At 47.7% G+C, this 17,727-nt stretch overlaps 1 protein-coding gene across 4 annotated transcripts in view; it reads left to right on the forward strand.

Moving 5' to 3' along the window:
* The window catches only part of LOC124003439 (low-density lipoprotein receptor-related protein 1-like), a 182,549-nt gene that overhangs the window by 151,005 nt on the left and 13,817 nt on the right, over window positions 1-17,727 (forward strand). For 2 of the 4 annotated variants that reach the window (XM_046311699.1, XM_046311701.1), the window contains exons 50-80: window positions 2,117-2,239; window positions 2,358-2,474; window positions 2,618-2,746; window positions 3,543-3,665; window positions 4,880-5,020; window positions 5,257-5,444; window positions 5,626-5,809; window positions 6,816-6,901; window positions 7,023-7,142; window positions 7,259-7,446; window positions 7,668-7,873; window positions 8,037-8,231; window positions 8,335-8,483; window positions 8,634-8,727; window positions 8,826-9,062; window positions 9,319-9,441; window positions 9,560-9,685; window positions 9,872-9,988; window positions 10,737-10,843; window positions 11,101-11,233; window positions 11,350-11,472; window positions 11,566-11,688; window positions 11,804-11,944; window positions 12,052-12,189; window positions 12,295-12,414; window positions 12,692-12,963; window positions 13,087-13,265; window positions 13,662-13,768; window positions 14,065-14,184; window positions 14,451-14,627; window positions 16,441-16,581. In XM_046311699.1, the coding sequence (XP_046167655.1) occupies window positions 2,117-2,239; window positions 2,358-2,474; window positions 2,618-2,746; window positions 3,543-3,665; window positions 4,880-5,020; window positions 5,257-5,444; window positions 5,626-5,809; window positions 6,816-6,901; window positions 7,023-7,142; window positions 7,259-7,446; window positions 7,668-7,873; window positions 8,037-8,231; window positions 8,335-8,483; window positions 8,634-8,727; window positions 8,826-9,062; window positions 9,319-9,441; window positions 9,560-9,685; window positions 9,872-9,988; window positions 10,737-10,843; window positions 11,101-11,233; window positions 11,350-11,472; window positions 11,566-11,688; window positions 11,804-11,944; window positions 12,052-12,189; window positions 12,295-12,414; window positions 12,692-12,963; window positions 13,087-13,265; window positions 13,662-13,768; window positions 14,065-14,184; window positions 14,451-14,627; window positions 16,441-16,581 (4,527 nt within the window). The remainder of the gene's footprint in view (window positions 1-2,116; window positions 2,240-2,357; window positions 2,475-2,617; window positions 2,747-3,542; window positions 3,666-4,879; window positions 5,021-5,256; window positions 5,445-5,625; window positions 5,810-6,815; window positions 6,902-7,022; window positions 7,143-7,258; window positions 7,447-7,667; window positions 7,874-8,036; window positions 8,232-8,334; window positions 8,484-8,633; window positions 8,728-8,825; window positions 9,063-9,318; window positions 9,442-9,559; window positions 9,686-9,871; window positions 9,989-10,736; window positions 10,844-11,100; window positions 11,234-11,349; window positions 11,473-11,565; window positions 11,689-11,803; window positions 11,945-12,051; window positions 12,190-12,294; window positions 12,415-12,691; window positions 12,964-13,086; window positions 13,266-13,661; window positions 13,769-14,064; window positions 14,185-14,450; window positions 14,628-16,440; window positions 16,582-17,727) is intronic. The other 2 variants (XM_046311700.1, XM_046311703.1) reach the window with 1 other exon arrangement.

Here is a 17,727-nt window from a genome sequence, read left to right on the forward strand (position 1 = left end):
ACTAGCCGCCCACTACCCTGTTACTTAGTCACTGTCACTAGCCGCCCACTACCCTGTTACTCAACCTCAGAGGCTGTCGCACCATGTACACAGACATGAAATCACTGATCACTTTAATAATGTTTACATACTGTTTTACTAATTTCATATGTATATACTGTATTCTAGTCAAGGCCCTTTTAAACTATTGCTGTATATACAGTTTAAGTCAGAAGTTTACATGCACTTCGGTTGGAGTCATTAAAACTCGTTTTTCGACCACTCCACAAATTTGTTGTTAACAAACTACAGTTTTTGGCAAATTGGTTAGGACATCTACTTTGTGCATGACACAAGTAATTTTTCCAAAAATTGTTTAGACAGATATTTTCACTTATAGTTTACTGTATCATAATTCCAGTGGGTCACACGTTTACATACACTCAATTAGTATTTGGCAGCATTGCCTTTAAATTGTTTAACTTGGGTCAAACGTTTCGGATAGCCTCCCACGAGCTTCTCACAATAAGTTGGGTGAATTTTGGCACATTCCTCCTGACAGAGCTGGTGTAGCTGAGTCAGGTTTGTAGGCCTCCTTGCACGCACACACTTTGTCAGTTCTGCCCACAAATTTTCTATAGGATTGAGGTTAGGGCTTTGTGATGGCCACTCCAATACCTTGACATTTTTGTCCTTAAGCCATTTTGCCACAAACTTTGGAAGTATGCTTGGGGTCATTGTCCATTTGGAAGACTCATTTGCGACCAAGCTTTAACTTCCTGACTGATGTATTGAGATATTTCTTCATTATATCCACATAATTTTCCTCCACATGAAGCCATCTATTTTGTGAAGTGCACTAGTCCCTCCTGCAGCAAAGCACCCCCACAACATGATTCTGCCACCCCCGTGCTTCATGGTTGGGATGGTGTTCTTCGGCTTGCAAGCCTCCCCCTTTTTCCTCCAAACATAACGATGGTCATTATGGCCAAACAGTTCTATTTTTGTTTCATCAGACCAGAGGACATTTCTCCAAAAAGTACTATCTGTCCCCATTTGCAGTTGCAAACCGTAGTCTGGCTTTTTTATGGCAGTTTTGGAACTGAGCGGAGCGGCCTTTCAGGTTATGTCGATATAGGACTTGTTTTACTGTGGATATAGATACTTTTGTACCTGTTTCCTCCAGCATCTTCACAAGATGAAATACAGTGTAGACACTGTTAATGTTGTAAATTACTATTGTAGCTGGAAACGGCTGATTTTGAATGGAATATATACATAGGCGTACAGAGGCCCATTATCAGCCACCATCACTCATGTGTTCCAATGGCACGTTGTGTTAGCTAATCCAAGTTTATAATTTTAAAAGCCTAATTGATCATCAGAAAACCTTTTTTGCAATTGTGTTAGCACAGCTGAAAACAGTTGTGCTCATTAAAGAAGCAATAAAACTGCCCTTCTTTAGACTAGTTGAGTGTCTGGAGCATCAGCATTTGTGGGTTTGATTACAGGCTCAAAATGGCCAGAAACAAAGAACTTTCTTCTGAAACTTGTCAGTCTATTCTTGTTGTTAGAAATGAAGGCTATTCCATGAGAGAAATTGCCATGAAACGGAAGATCTCGTACAATGCTGTATACTACTCCCTTCACAGAACAGCGCAAACTGGCTCTAACCAGAATAGAAAGAGGAGTGGGATATCCCAATGCACAACTGAATAAGAGGACATTAGTGTCTAGTTTAAGAAACAGACGCCTCATACGTCCTCAACTGGCAGCTTCATTAAATAGTACCCGCAAAACACCAGTCTCAACGTTAACAGTGAAGAGGCGACCCCGGGATGCTGGCCTATTTCTGATAAATTATTTTAGTGGACCTAAAACGGACACTTCTAAGTGACCCCAAACTTTTGAAAGGTAGTGTAATATACACTCAAGATTCCAACATTGCTCATTCTAATATTTATAGATATTCCTTTAATTACTTTTACATTTGCGTTTATTGTTGTGAATCGTTAGATGTTACTGCACTGTTGGAGTTATTACACAAGCATTTCGCTACACATCTGCTACATATGTGTATGCGACCAATACCATTTGTTTTGATGAACCACTATCTGTCCATCTGTTTGTCGAGCAGACCGGAGGAAGACCAAGTGTCCTGCTTCATTCTTTGCGTGTCCTAGTGGTCGCTGTATCCCTATGAGCTGGACCTGCGACAAGGAGAACGACTGTGAGAACGGAGCTGACGAGACGCACTGTGGTCAGTTCAGATGGCTTTTTACTGGACTGCTGATCACTGTAGTCTTTCACCACACATTTCTGACAGATGTTCTTTCTCTTCATTGCACCACCCTCTTTGGTCTCTCTCTCTCCTTTAGATAAGTTCTGCTCGGCCAGCCAGTTTGAATGCGGCAACCACCGCTGTATCCCCAACCGTTGGGTGTGTGACGGCGCTGACGACTGTGGTGATGGGACTGACGAGGGCAGCAAGTGCAGTGAGTGTGATTCACGCCACACACAATCTCTAACAGGGAGGTCACTCAATTGGAAATACTAGACAAATTCAAAACGAATGCACCCAAGAGTAATACCCTTGCCCCATATCTGTCTCCCCTCCTCCCCACACCTCTCCTGACAGAGAATAAGACGTGTAGTCCACATGCCTTCCAGTGTCCTGGCTCTCATGTGTGTGTCCCCCAGCACTGGAAGTGTGACGGGGACAAGGACTGTCCTGACGGAGTGGATGAGAGTGTCAAGGCTGGATGTGGTGAGTAGTGGATCAGAGTGTCAAGGCTGGATGTGGTGAGTAGTGGATCAGTGTCAAGGCTGGATGTGGTGAGTAGTGGGTCAGTGTCAAGGCTGGATGTGGTGAGTAGTGGATCAGTGTCAAGGCTTGGATGTGGTGAGTAGTGGATCAGAGTGTCAAGGCTGGATGTGGATCAGAGTGTCAAGGCTGGATGTGGATCAGAGTGTCAAGGCTGGATGTGGATCAGAGTGTCAAGGCTGGATGTGGATCAGAGTGTCAAGGCTGGATGTGGATCAGAGTGTCAAGGCTGGATGTGGATCAGTGTCAAGGCTGGATGTGGTGAGTAGTGGATCAGTGTCAAGGCTGGATGTGGTGAGTAGTGGATCAGTGGATCAGTGTCAAGGCTGGATGTGGTGAGTAGTGGATCAGTGTCAAGGCTGGATGTGGTGAGTAGTGGATCAGTGTCAAGGCTGGATGTGGTGAGTAGTGGATCAGTGTCAAGGCTGGATGTGGTGAGTAGTGGATCAGTGTCAAGGCTGGATGTGGTGAGTAGTGGATCAGAGTGTCAAGGCTGGATGTGGTGAGTAGTGGATCAGAGTGTCAAGGCTGGATGTGGTGAGTAGTGGATCAGAGGAGGATGGAGGACTATTGACTGGATACATCTTTACCTATGGAATTATGGGAGATGTTACTTAACCCCAAACAATGTTAAGTTTTTTTGTGCAATCATTATCAAATACTTACTTGCTGGTATACAGATTATTTTGATAATGCAGTAGCTTATTGATGAACTAATGTCTGTCCGTCTGTGTCTCAGTGTTCAACAACACCTGTGATGAGAATGAGTTCATGTGTCAGAACAAACAGTGCATCCCCAAGCACTTTGTGTGTGACCATGACAAAGACTGCAGTGACGGCTCTGACGAGTCCCTGGAGTGTGGTGAGTGGATGTCCCCTGTTGTACCCCCTCTTACACTCACACACTATCATAGTATCATTGTGTTAATCCTTAAACATTTGGAATGAATATTCTGTTTTCATGATGCACTACATGACCAAAAGTATCTGGCACCTGCTCGTCGACCATCTCATTCCAAAATCATGGGCATTAATATGGAGTTGGACCCACCTTTGCTGCTATAACAGCCTCCACTCTTCTGGGATGGCTTTCCACTAGATTTTGGAACATTGTTGCGGTGAGGTTGGACACTGACGTTTGGCGATTAGGCCTGGCTCGCAGTCGACGTACCGATTCATCCCAAAAGTGTTTGATGGGGTTGAGGTCAGGGCTCAAGTACTTCCACACCGATCCCGACAAACCGTTTATGTATGGACCTCGCTTTGTGTACAGGGGGGCATTGTCGTGCTGAAACAGGGAAGAACCTTCCCACAAACTGTTGCTGCAAAGTTGGAAGCATAGAATCGTCTAGAATGTCATTGTATACTGTAGCGTTAAGTTTTCCCTTCACTGGAACTAAGGGGCCTAGCCTGAACCATGAAAAACAGTCCCAGACAATTATTCCTCCTCCACCATGCTTTACAGTTGGCACTATAGACTGGGGCAGGTATAGTTCTCCTGGCATCCGCCAAACTCAGATTTGCCAGATGGTGAAGCGTGATTCCTCACTGCAGAGAACACGTTTTCACTGCTCCAGAGTTCAATGGAACTTGGTAGTGAGTGTTGCAACCGAGGACAGACGATTTTTACTTGCTATGTGCTTCAGCACTCGGCGGTTCCATTCTGTGAACTTGTGTGGCCTACCGCTTCGCAGCTGAGCTGTTGTTGCTCCTAGACGTTTCCACTTCAGAATAACAGCACTTTCAGTTGACTGGGGGACAGATCTAGTAGGACAGACATTTGACAAACTGACTTGTTGGAAAGGTGTCTTCCTATGACGGTGCCACGTTGAAAGTCACTGAGCTCTTCAGGACGGCCATTCTGTTGCCAATGTTTGTCTATGGAGATTGCAAGGCTGTCTGCTCAGTTTCATACACCTGTCAGCAACGGGTGTGGCTGAAATAGCCGAATCCACTCATTTGAAGGGGTGCCCACATACTTTTGTATATACAGTGTATATGATAGGCCTACCAGTGACATAACTGTATAGAAAAATGCAATTAATCAACCAACCCATCACTCGTCTCTCCTTTTAGAGTACCCTACGTGTGGATCCAATGAGTTCCGCTGTGCCAACGGGCGCTGCCTCATCCAAAGCTCCTGGGAGTGTGACGGAGAGTTCGACTGTCACGACCGCTCTGATGAAGCCCCCAAGAACCCCCACTGCAACGGCCCAGGTTAGACACACACTCACAGATGGTGCTAACTGTCTATTTTCTCTGGGCCCTAAGAGATCTCCATCTCAGCCCACTATTTGCAAGGAATTGTAAGGGATTTACTAAATCCCTGCTAAATTTCAATATTGGATTTAGGCCAATGTGTGAGCCAAGCCCCCTCTTCCTTAGATGTTAACTCTCTATTCTCCTCTTCCTGAACCATCCTCCAATCTGTCCTCCACCTCTTCCCAAAACAGAGAAGAAATGTAACGACACAGTGTACGCTTGCGGCAACGGGAACTGTGTCAACGAGACGCTGCTGTGTGACCGGAACGATGACTGTGGTGACGGCACTGACGAGCTCAACTGCTTCATCAATGAGTGTCTGAACAGCAAGCTCAGCGGCTGCTCTCAGCTCTGTGAGGACCTCAAGATAGGCTTCAAGGTAAGGACGCGCCTACACCTGGAGAGACTCTGCTAAATAAATAGTTGACGGTGATGACTGTTCATCTGTAGTCATTGCCATTTTATAGTGTCAAGTACGTAACAACTATTTGTCGGGAAAGGTTAAACATTGTGAAGTAGTACACACAGCCTTACCTCTCCTCTCCTGTGTGGTCGTGCAGTGCAGATGCCACCCTGGCTTCCGTCTGAAGGATGATGGGAAGACGTGCGTGGACATAGACGAGTGTACGACCAGCTACCCCTGCACCCAGCGCTGCATCAACACCCACGGATCCTTCCACTGTCTCTGTGTGGAGGGCTTCCAGCTCAGCCCCAGTGACCCCACTATCTGCAAGTCCACCTCTGGTAAGAGCTGGTGGAGGGGGGGGTATGAGGTGGTAAGAGCTGGTGGAGGGGGGGTATGAGGGGGGGGGTAAGGTGGTAAGATCTGGTGGAGGGGGTATGAGGTGGTAAGATCTGGTGGAGGGGGTATGAGGTGGTAAGATCTGGTGGAGGGGGGTATGAGGTGGTAAGAGCTGGTGGAGGGGTAAGAGCTGGTGGGGGGTGTATGAGGTGGTAAGAGCTGGTGGGGGGGTGTGAGGGGTAAGCACTGGTGGATTGTGAGGTGGTAAAAGACTGGTGGGGGGGTTGTGAGGTGGTAAACGCTGGTGGAGGGGGTTGAGGTGGTAAGAGCTGGTGGAGGGGGCATGAGGTGGTAAGAGCTGGTGGAGGGGGTTGTGAGGTGGTAAGAGCTGGTGGAGGGGGTTGTGAGGTGGTAAGCGCTGGTGGAGCGGGGTTGTGAGGTGGTAAGCGCTGGTGGAGCGGGGTTGTGAGGTGGTAAGCGCTGGTGGAGCGGGGTTGTGAGGTGGTAAGCGCTGGTGGAGCGGGGTTGTGAGGTGGTAAGCGCTGGTGGAGCGGGGTTGTGGTGGAGGTGGTAAGAGCTGGTGGAGGGGGTTGTGAGGTGGTAAGCGCTGGTGGAGGGGGTTGTGGTGGAGGTGGTGGTGGAAGCGCTGGTGGAGGGGGTTGTGGTGGAGGGGGTAGGAGCTGGTGGGGGGGTAGGAGGGTGGAGGGGGTTGTGAGGTGGAGCTGGTGGAGGGGGTAGGAGCTGGTAAGAGCTGGGGAGGGGGTAGGAGGGGTTGGGGGGTTATGAGGTGGTAAGCGCTGGTGGAGGGGGTTATGAGGCGGTGGAGGGGGTTATGAGGCGGTGGAGGGGGTTATGAGGGGGTTATGAGGCGGTGGAGGGGGTATGAGGCGGTGGAGGGGGGTATGAGGCGGTGGAGGGGGGTATGAGGCGGTAAGAGCTTTACTAAGGACGGCCTGAAAAGTTTAACTTCATTACCTTTTCTTCCCAAAAAATCCTTCTTTTGTCCAGAGGAGGAGCCCTTCCTGATCTTTGCCAACCGTTACTACCTAAGGAAACTCAACCTTGATGGTTCCAACTACACCCTGCTCAAACAGGTGAAACTGGAGCCTTAACACCTCAAAGACCTACAACAGGTGGAAATAGCACATTGCTCCTTTTGACCATCATGCTATGTTTGATCACTTCTCTCCCATTGTGTGTGTGTGTGTGTATTAGGGCCTGAACAATGCGGTGGCGCTGGACTTTGACTATAGACAGCAGATGATCTACTGGACAGACGTGACCACTCAGGGCAGCATGATCCGACGGATGCACATCAACGGCAGCGACGTACAAGTCAGTGTGGCTCCATTACTTCTTACCTCTTAGAAATATACATCTGGATTGGTAGCCTACATTTAGTTGCATAATGTGGGGAACTGAACTGTAATTTCCGATTGGCTCTTTGGCAGGTCCTTCACCGCACATCTCTTAGCAACCCTGATGGTCTGGCTGTTGATTGGGTGGGAGGGAACCTGTACTGGTGTGACAAGGGGCGGGACACCATCGAGGTGTCTAAGCTGAACGGGGCCTACCGGACAGTCCTGGTCAACACCGGTCTGAGGGAACCACGCGCTGTGGCAGTCGACGTACGAAACGGGTACGAACGTAGCTCTAAATAACAAGCAGGAATTGTATTCATGTTCTCTTATTTTCTCTTTGATGAATGCTGCTCAAATATTGACTATAGCATTGATTATTTTACTTCAAGAGAGACTCATTGATCCTCACTTTGCTGAGAATGTAGTGTGACGTTATGACCACTCACCTGGGTGTTCTGAGTGGTTCTGAAGCCTCACACTGAGCTGTGTCCCCTGCCAGGTACCTGTACTGGTCAGACTGGGGTGACAACCCCCACATAGGGAGGATAGGGATGGACGGCTCCAACAGGACGGTTATTGTAGAGGACAGGATCACCTGGCCCAACGGCCTCACTCTGGACTTCATCAACGACCGCATCTACTGGGCCGACGCCAGAGAGGACTACATCGAGTTCGCCAGCCTGGACGGAACCAACCGACACACTGGTAACACACTCTGTCATACACGTGTGCACATTTGGATATTGACATTACAACACACAGGCATGAAACGGAAGTTGTGTACACTATACACACCACAAGCTCATGAGTAAATAAATCACTGCTCGTATCTGACGCGTCTGTTTCTCTGTGTGCCCCCCCCCTGCAGTGTTAAGCCAGGACATCCCCCACATCTTTGCCATGACTCTGTTTGAGGAGTACATCTACTGGACCGACTGGGAGACCAAGTCCATCAACAGGTGTCACAAGACCCAGGGCACCAACAAGACCATGCTGATCAGCACGCTCCACCGGCCCATGGACGTCCACATCTACCACCCTTACCGCCAGCCAGAGGGTATGAGTAAGTCTACTGTTACCGCCACCTGAACACCCTGCCATGTATCGACGTGTGCCTGCACTCCTCTCTCACCTGGGCCTATTGTGTGTGTTTGGTTGACCCACAGTGGCCAACCACCCGTGTCAGACCAATAACGGAGGATGCAGTAACCTGTGCCTGCTGTCGCCTGGCGGGGGGTACAAGTGTGCCTGTCCTACTAACTTCTACCTGGCCAGTGACGGGAGACGGTGTATGTCCAACTGCACCGCCAGCCAGGTGAGTTTAGCCAACGTCTGGGTCTTTCTCTGCCTTTCTGTGCTCAGAACTAATCGTTCACTCTCTTCCCCCACCATCTCTCTTTCCCTCTTCCTCTCCATCCTCTATATCCTTTTCCCTACCCCTCCCTCCCTCACTCCCTCCCTGCAGTTTGTGTGCAAGAATGACAAGTGCATTCCGTTCTGGTGGAAGTGTGACACAGAGGATGATTGTGGGGACCGATCAGACGAGCCTGCGGAATGCCGTGAGTGACAGACAGTCCTAGTCCGTGAACACTAACTATCATCGCTGCACTGTACTAAAGTCCTGGTTGACTGATGTTGTATTTGGTATCCCCTGTAGCTGAGTTCAAGTGCAGGCCCGGCCAGTTCCAGTGTGGTACAGGCATCTGTACCAACCCAGCCTACATCTGTGACGGAGACAACGACTGCCAGGACAACTCTGACGAGGCCAACTGTGACATCCACGTGTGTCTGCCCAGTCAGTTTAAGTGTAGCCACCCCAGCCGCTGTATCCCAGGGATCTTCCGCTGTAACGGCCAGGACAACTGTGGAGAGGGAGAGGACGAGAAAGACTGCCGTGAGTAGACTGCTGTTCCTACAGTATTGGAGGGTTTAAAAGGGGGGGGGGGGGTGTATTGTACTGCACCAACGTCTCGTCTTTTCAATCCAGTGTTTTTGTGTTATTTTCGGCCTACCATGTTTTCCACGCACGTTTACATGTAAACATACATTTAAAATGAATTTAAAATATACAAAGACTAGGAGCGAAAGCCATGCATCATATACGGATATTAGTAAGTGACGGTCTCCTCTCTCCTCTCTGTCCCGTGTAGCGGAGGTGACGTGTGCCCCTAACCAGTTCCAGTGTGCCATCACCAAGCGCTGTATCCCCCGTGTCTGGGTGTGTGACAGGGACAACGACTGTGTGGACGGATCCGACGAGCCTGCCAACTGCAGTACGGATCCACTCTACTGTCACGTCCAGCATCCTTCTCCCTGCTCCCTGATTCCTTCTCTTTCTACCGCCCTTCATTGTATTCTCTCTGATCTCTTAACTTCCCCCTCCCCCTCCAGCCCAGATGACGTGTGGCGTGGATGAGTTCCGCTGCAAGGACTCTGGTCGCTGCATCCCGGCCCGGTGGAAGTGTGACGGAGAGGACGACTGTGGGGACGCGTCAGACGAACCCAAGGAGGAGTGTGGTGAGTGATGGACGGGGGGGGGGGGGTGTTGGCGGTAGAGAGGTTGAGATGCAGGCGAGATGGTGGGATAGGAATGGAGAGATTCCTACGGTTCTTTTGTGTAATGTGTTTTACATAATTGTATACTATTAAAATATTTGTTATAATTTCTACTTTGACTGTATTCTGTGTGTGTCGTGTCCTCAGATGAGAGGACGTGTGAGCCGTACCAGTTCCGCTGTAAGAACAACCGGTGTGTCCCGGGTCGCTGGCAATGTGACTACGACAACGACTGTGGAGACAACTCCGACGAGGACAAGTGTGGTAGGTCCCCTCTGCTCTGTCCAGTCTGTGATGCTAGGTCTCCTGTCTCTTCTCGCTATGGGGGAGATTAGAGCTACAGAATATATGTGTGTTCTATTTGTATATGATGCCTTCTTTCACTGTATGGGTTCAGTTACATCTGTTCCCCAAACAGATCACTTAATAGTTCTTAAAGGCACACTGTTGTTTGTGTGTTCACTCAACTGCGCTGCACATTCAAAGATTTTGATTTCCATTGCTTTGATTGAACTTTGTGGCCATTTGCACATCTCACATCATCTCATGTTTATTCTGCATTTCACACTGGCCTGTTGACGTGGTTTAGAGGTAGGTGTCTTCACGATCAGCATGAACACCCCCAACCTACCACCAATCTACCCAAGCCCCAACTGTCTGTCTACACTAACTATCCTATTGCCATTAGGGGACAAAAATGTACACTAAATATTTAAAAGGTAGCTTTGCTCCTTGACTCCATAAAAAGTGTTTCTACTCTATCCAAACTCTCAGCTCCTTTCCAATCCCACTAGTCCTTTTAGCCCCTCCCCCTCGATGTACCATGTGACCCAGTGTACTCCCACCCCCCCATCTTCTGATATGTCCCTTGCTACCAGTCTCTTCCTCCTGTCTGTACAGCCATTTTACCCTCATGACATACGTCTGTGTCCGGAAGTTCTTATTCTTTTCTACTCCTCACCCCTCCTCTCCTCACCCCTCCTCTCCTCACCCCTCCTCTCTCTCCCATCAGTGCCACGGCAGTGTTCAGAGAGTGAGTTTTCCTGTACCAACGGTCGCTGCATCGCTGGGAGGTGGAAGTGTGATGGAGACCATGACTGTGCTGATGGATCAGACGAGGTACAGTGACACTCACAGTTATTAAATATAGAGTCAAATGACTCGCATCAAATGAAAAACCCCTCGCTGTTGCTCCCAAACATGATTTTGTTTTGTTGAAGCTTAGTGATATGGAAAGTCAATGCCGTCCCCAATCTTACTAGTACATGTCCTAACTCGTTGTCACAACGAATACAGCATTACTAGAGGATTGTTCATTTATGAATAGCATTGTCATTAGTGTGACGTAAGTGATGTCCCTGCGTGTCGTCCTGCAGAATGGCTGTGATGTGAAGTGTGACAGTGATCAGTTCCAGTGTAAGAACAGTCACTGTATCCCCATCCGCTGGCGCTGTGACGCAGACCCTGACTGTATGGACAGCAGTGACGAGGAGAAGTGTGACAGCGGAGGTGAGTTTTTTTTTTATGCACACACATTAGTGTACTGTTCATTAAGTACAAGTTGTGGGTATGTATTTCATAGAAAGAAGTAACTCTCTGTCTCTCTCTCTCGCTCTCTGGCTCAGTGGGTAGACACTGCCCCCTGGATGAGTTCCAGTGTAACAACACTCTGTGTAAACCCCTGGCTTGGAAGTGTGACGGAGAGGACGACTGTGGAGACAACTCTGATGAGAACCCAGAGGAGTGCAGTGAGTCCCCATGACATCAACAACACTGTCCCCGAGGATCATTCAACACCTACCTCACACCTGCCATCTCTTCTCTCCTCCTCTATCCCTCAGCTAAATTCCAGTGCCCACCCAGAAGGCAGTTCCGCTGCCACAACGACCGCGTCTGCCTGCCGATAGCCAGGCACTGTGACGGTGTTGATAACTGCGGGGACAACAGTGATGAGCTCAACTGCCGTGAGTTTTTCTAGTAGTAGAGCGTTTATGGAGTGGACTTTTGCAATAAAGAGTTACGGAGTTGACTAGATGGTTATGGAGTTGAAATAATGCAGCCTCCTCCCTGTACCTCCAGAGACGACTCCTTCCACGCCAGTCTGTCAGAAGGATGAGTTCCAGTGCTCCAACGGCCGCTGCATCAGCTCCAACCTGCGCTGTGACTACTTCAACAACTGTGAGGACTACGGCTCTGACGAGATCGGCTGCAACAAGAAAGGTGTGTGTTGCATCTCGGCACGCAAGAGTAGTGTGTGTGTGTGTCTCTGTACATGTACATGTTATTGTCTGCAAGTTTGACTCTCTGTCCTGTCTGGTTCTTTGCAGACTCTTCCCTGAATGACTGCCGCAATAACAGGACAGTGTGTGGTGACGGTGATGAGGCCCACTGTGTGGTGAACGGCACTGAGGCCTTCTGCTCCTGCAAACCTGGCTTCAAGACCACAGGCAACAACCGATGTGAAGGTGCAGCACTGCTACAGATACACTCTCTATGTTACTGTGACGACTAAATGTCGACTAGTGATCTGTAACCCAAATCCTTTTGCTTTTGGGGGGGGTTGTTCACAGATAAGAATGAGTGTAAGCAGTTTGGAGTGTGTTCCCACATCTGCAACAACACCAAGGGCTCCCACAAGTGCAGCTGCCACAAGTACTTCACCAGGATCAACGACACCTGCAAGGTTGACAGTGAGTACTGCTCAGTTCAGCATTACCAGTGGATCGGTTACAGTTACTGCTTCTCTATGTCTGTAGAAACCTGTCTGAATTTGTCTCTTGTTTGAATGTCTTAGCCTCTGTCACAATTGTGTGTGTTACATTTAGTTAGATATCAGTTAGTGGATGTGTGTGCCAAATAGCTCTTAGCCACGCAAGACAATTGCATTGTATAGGGATGGCCTTATAACCTTAAGTCAGAGGGGATGTCCTAACTCTGGTTGTGACCTCCCTTCCTCTGTCTTCCCAGGCTTGAGACAGGTGCTCTACATCGCCGACGACAACGAGATCCGCAGCCTGGACCCTGGCATGCCCAACTGGCGCTACGAGCAGACCTTCCAGGGCGACGCCAACGTGCGCATCGATGCCATGGACCTGCACGTCAAGACCAACCGCATCTACTGGACCAACTGGCACACGGGCAGAATCTCTTCCTACGAGCTGCCATCCTCATCCTCGTCACCGAACGGCAACAACAACCGCCACCGTCGTCAGAGCGACTCCCGCGTCGCCAACCTGGAGGTGTGTGTCTGTCCGTGCTCAGATAGACTTGACTGCTCTTGTGTCATGCCCTTGGCCCTTTCTCACAAACAATGATTTAACTGGTATTGTCCTCCCAACCCCCCCTCCTCTCCCTGTGTTCAGATCCCCGGTCTGAAGATGCCCCGTGGCATCGCCGTGGACTGGGTGGCAGGGAACATCTACTGGACGGACTCTGGCCGAGATGTGATCGAGGTGGCCCAGATATCAGGCCAACACCGCAAAACCCTCATCTCCGGCATGATTGACGAGCCCTACGCCATCGTAGTGGACCCCCAGAGAGGGTGAGTCTGCCTTGGGAAAGGAGGATAGTGGGGGTGGGAGAGTAGTCTGGACTACTGTGGAAATACATGGGTCTGGAAGATAATTCCTGAGTCCTCAAACACATCCTTCTTTGTGCACATACTGCTTTCTGATACAGTATTTAAATAAGACTGACGATAGAAAGATGGTGTGCTAGACCAGGGACAAATCAACTGGACATCCAGGAGAGATGGTCAAACGCATTGCTATGTGATGGTCAAACGCATTGCTATGTGATGGTCAAACGCATTGCTATGTGATGGTCAAACTCATTGCTATGTGATGGTCAAACTCATTACTATGTGATGGTCAAACTCATTACTATGTAATTGGCGCGAGGCATTACTATGTGATTGTCGATGCTGTGTATCCATTAGGACCATGTACTGGGCTGACTGGGGAAACCACCCAAAGATTGAGACTGCTGCCATGGATGGAACCATGAGAGAGACACTGGTACAGGACAACATCCAGTGGCCCACAGGTAACATATATATATATATATACACACACACACACACACACACACACACTACAAACATTTTACAGACTGACTGACAGGTCCATTTCTCCACAAATTGAAGGATGGGCTGTGTAGAGCTTTGTTTCACTCAATAAGCTTAGCCTCAAACTGACATGTCTCAATGACTGTTCTCTCTCTCTGCTTATCTCTGTCTCTCTCTCTGCTTATCTGTCTCTCTCTTATCTGTCTCTCTCTCTGCTTATCTCTGTCTCTCTCTTATCTCTGTCTCTCTCTTATCTCTGTCTCTGTCTCTCCAGGCCTGGCTGTGGACTACTTTAACGAGCGTCTGTACTGGGCCGATGCTAAGCTGTCAGTGATTGGCAGTGTGAGGCTGAATGGCAGCGACCCGGTGGTGGCTGTGACCAGCATTAAGAACAGTTGAGTGACCTGCACGGGTCTGGGTTTAAAGACCTGGGCTGACATTGCTAAGCCACAGAATTATTTTTTGATTAGAGATATGTGGGCCCATTTTTAGATGTGGAGTCTTCTCATGGCACTGGGACTGTCAAGAATAGGTGCATTCAATTGGAGCATGCTGATATCCTCAGCAAGTGGGACAATGTTGTATTTTAGCATAGCTAATAGCATGTCTAACTGGTAAAGAGTTGGTCTGAGCTGTGGTATTCGGTCTTGTTTGTTCCAGAGCTCCACCACCCGTTCAGTATTGATGTGTTTGAGGACTACATCTATGGCGTCACCTACATCAACAACTTTGTGTTCCGGGTCAACAAGTATGGCAAAGGCCCCATGGAGAACCTGACTACAGGAATGAACCACGCCACAGACATCGTACTCTACCACCGCAACAAACAGCCTGAGAGTGAGTGGACATCACAGTTATTATCATGACAATCACCGGCTGACAAAATGTCATTACCGCCACAGCCCTAGTAGAGGTCAACGCGGCTATTCTCTAAACACTCTTTCAGGGTTGAATTCTAACTTGTGATGTGTGCACAGAACTAGGCCTACGACAAATTGACTTGCACACCAAAGATCTCAAGTTAGGCTTAGGTCTTTAAAGTCAAAGGGCCACCCATCAAAAATGTGTTGTTCCTGACCCAGAAAACAGAATGGCAAAATTCCAACAACACAACGTAGATAAAGTTATGAACACGAGTACTGGGTGATTTTAAAAACGTGTAAAAACTGCACATTTAGTTTCTTTAATCAAAGTTATTATATTTAGCATCAATCACAGTGCATCTTGGGTAATTTCCCTAGCTAAGTTCCGACATTGCTGTATTTCACCTTGGTTACGTCTGTTGCACACTGATCCAGATGAGGAAATGTTTTAACCATGTGCAGTGGTTGTCTCAGTTAATAGAATAGGTTTTGGCAGCTGTATTCAGCCTACAGGGGCCATCATTGCTCTTGGCTGCTAGACAAACTAAAGACAGCATGTTTGCTAGCTAGCACAGCTCTCCAAATAAGCTAAATAAAGTGGTGTTATGTGAAATCTATTTAAACTGCTTCTTCTCTCATATTATTTTTACATTCCTCCAGTCTGGTAGCCTAAATGCCTTTGTTTCTGAATGCATGGACAACAGAACACATGTAACCAAGATGTAACATGGCAACCTCATAATGTTGTTAGGGGGAATTACCCAAAATGATCTATGATTTCGAAATCGTACCCTTTGAATTATACATTTTTATTAACTTTTACCATTTTTGATCCACACAATATTCATAACATTATCAATGTAATGATGTTTAAACTTTGCAGTTTTGTTTCCTGGATCACGGAATGCCTTTTTTGAGGGGTGGCCCTTAGACTATTAGAGACAGACTTACAGTCTGGTAGGAGGGCTGAACTTATCATTAAGAAATGCAGTGGCCATGACTGAAGCCAAACGAGAGTTGGCTTGGGTGTGTGTGTTTTTGTGCGTGTGTTCACACGTGGCAAGGGTTTGTACATTCACGCTGCCAAACAGTACACAGTCACTCTTCTATGTAACTTATAACAGTCTAACCAGGTTTTGAAGTCGACTAGGCTAGCTAGCGCTAGCCAACTTCTTCTTGTCAATTGGCTTCAGCCTGCTGCTGTGGACCGTGGCAAAGTTGGTTTGACATTGGACAGCCTAGATCTGGGGCTAGTTTGGGACTGTCAATTACACAATGCAAATGGGACAATATTTTCATTTTGCACATATTTGTATGTGAATTTTACGATTTTATAATTGGTTTGAGGTTTTTCAGTCATTTAAATTGAGATATTGACATTTTAAAAAAATATTGTCCTATGTAGTTTGTGATATCAAATGTCAAAACAAATTGACCATGGGCATAATGATGTGGTCATGTGCAGCTGCGCTCCGAATGGATGATCATTTGGGTGCTGTGGGCATGAGGGCAGGATTAAAATAAACCCAACTCATGGAAAACTGTTCAGGTATCCTTCATTCTGTGACATAGGAAATCATTTTATCATCTCGCAAATCTCCGTTTTGGACGAGACTGACTTAATGACCAAAATGATCCAATTTACACTTTGTAGTCAATTTTGACACTAGAATAAATGTTTCTGACTCATATCGATGACACAGGCTGTTTTCAAAAACAGAAGTTGCATTTTAGGGGCAGTTGCTTTTTAACTTGTCGGTCTCTCTCTCTTTCTTGCTCTCTGTCAGTGACCAACCCATGTGACAGGAAGAAGTGTGAGTGGTTGTGTCTGCTCAGCCCCAGTGGTCCAGTCTGTACCTGTCCCAACGGACGCACCCTGGACAACGGAACCTGTGTGGAGCTCCCTACTCCTACACTCTCCCCTATCTGTGAGTATAGAAGTCCTACACACCCACACTCTCCCCCTGTGAGTATACACTAACACCCTTATACCTAAACCGTTATATTCAACATGTATTGCATTGTCTATGAGTTCACATACAGATTAGATTTCTTTGTCTGAGTTTCATAGATATTTACTTTACCTACAAGAAAATGCATTGCAATATGTTGAGAGACATGGCATAGGCCAGACATAACGTCAAACATTCATAAAAACAAGAATAACCGCTTAAGGACTCTTACCCCTCCCTTCCACATTACATAGCGGTCTCTCCTGTACTCAATGTTTCACATCTCCTTAATGTTCACAGTCCTTGAGCTTTGCACATACTGCACAAACCCAATAGTTTCAATGTCCATGCTTATTTAAGTTATATTTCACTTTTCACTATTGCCCCGTTCCTGAATGAGTGAATCTGTGTCCCTAATGTCCTCCTTATTTGTTCATAAGGGTCAGTGCATGTGGCACAAATTCATTTTTGTACCTGACCAGTTTGCACAGGGGGATTCTGTAGGGCTTCCTGGATGGCAGAAGCACAAACTCTTGAGTTGAGCACAGGGGAGGGGGGCTCTGATATTTTGTTTGCCGTCCTCCGCGTGTTTGTGTGGTAGCTGTCCAGAAAGGTTTTGATGGTCAGCTTGACAATTTTTTGGGGCAGTTTTCAGCAGACTTGACATCCTGGTTTTTGCCTGTACTGTGTGTTGTACCAAGCAGTGATGCAGTACTGCAAAACACTCTGGATAGTGGAGCAAAATAACATGTTCAGTATTTCCAAGGTTGCCCTGAAAGACTTCAGTCTGCAGAGAAAGTGCATGCACTGTTGCACCTTAGCACACACACAGCACATAGTCCACTTTGACACTTCATCTCAGGGCATGGTCAACATGTACTCCCAGATATATATATGAGAGTAGACCTGCTGGATGTGTTCACTGTGAATGACTACCTGGTTTCGGTCAGCCACTGACCTGGGCTCAAAGATAACCTCCTGTGTTTTTGTGACATTCAGGACAAAATAGTTTGTCACATCACTGCACAAGACTGGAGGTCGCTGTTGTCCTCCATATTAGGGCCAGCAGGACAGTGTCATCGGAGTACTTAATCATAAAATGCTTGGTGTTTTGACTTGTGC

This window comes from Oncorhynchus gorbuscha, linkage group LG18, assembly GCF_021184085.1.
Source record: "Oncorhynchus gorbuscha isolate QuinsamMale2020 ecotype Even-year linkage group LG18, OgorEven_v1.0, whole genome shotgun sequence".
In the NCBI taxonomy this organism is placed as follows: Eukaryota; Metazoa; Chordata; class Actinopteri; order Salmoniformes; family Salmonidae; genus Oncorhynchus; species Oncorhynchus gorbuscha.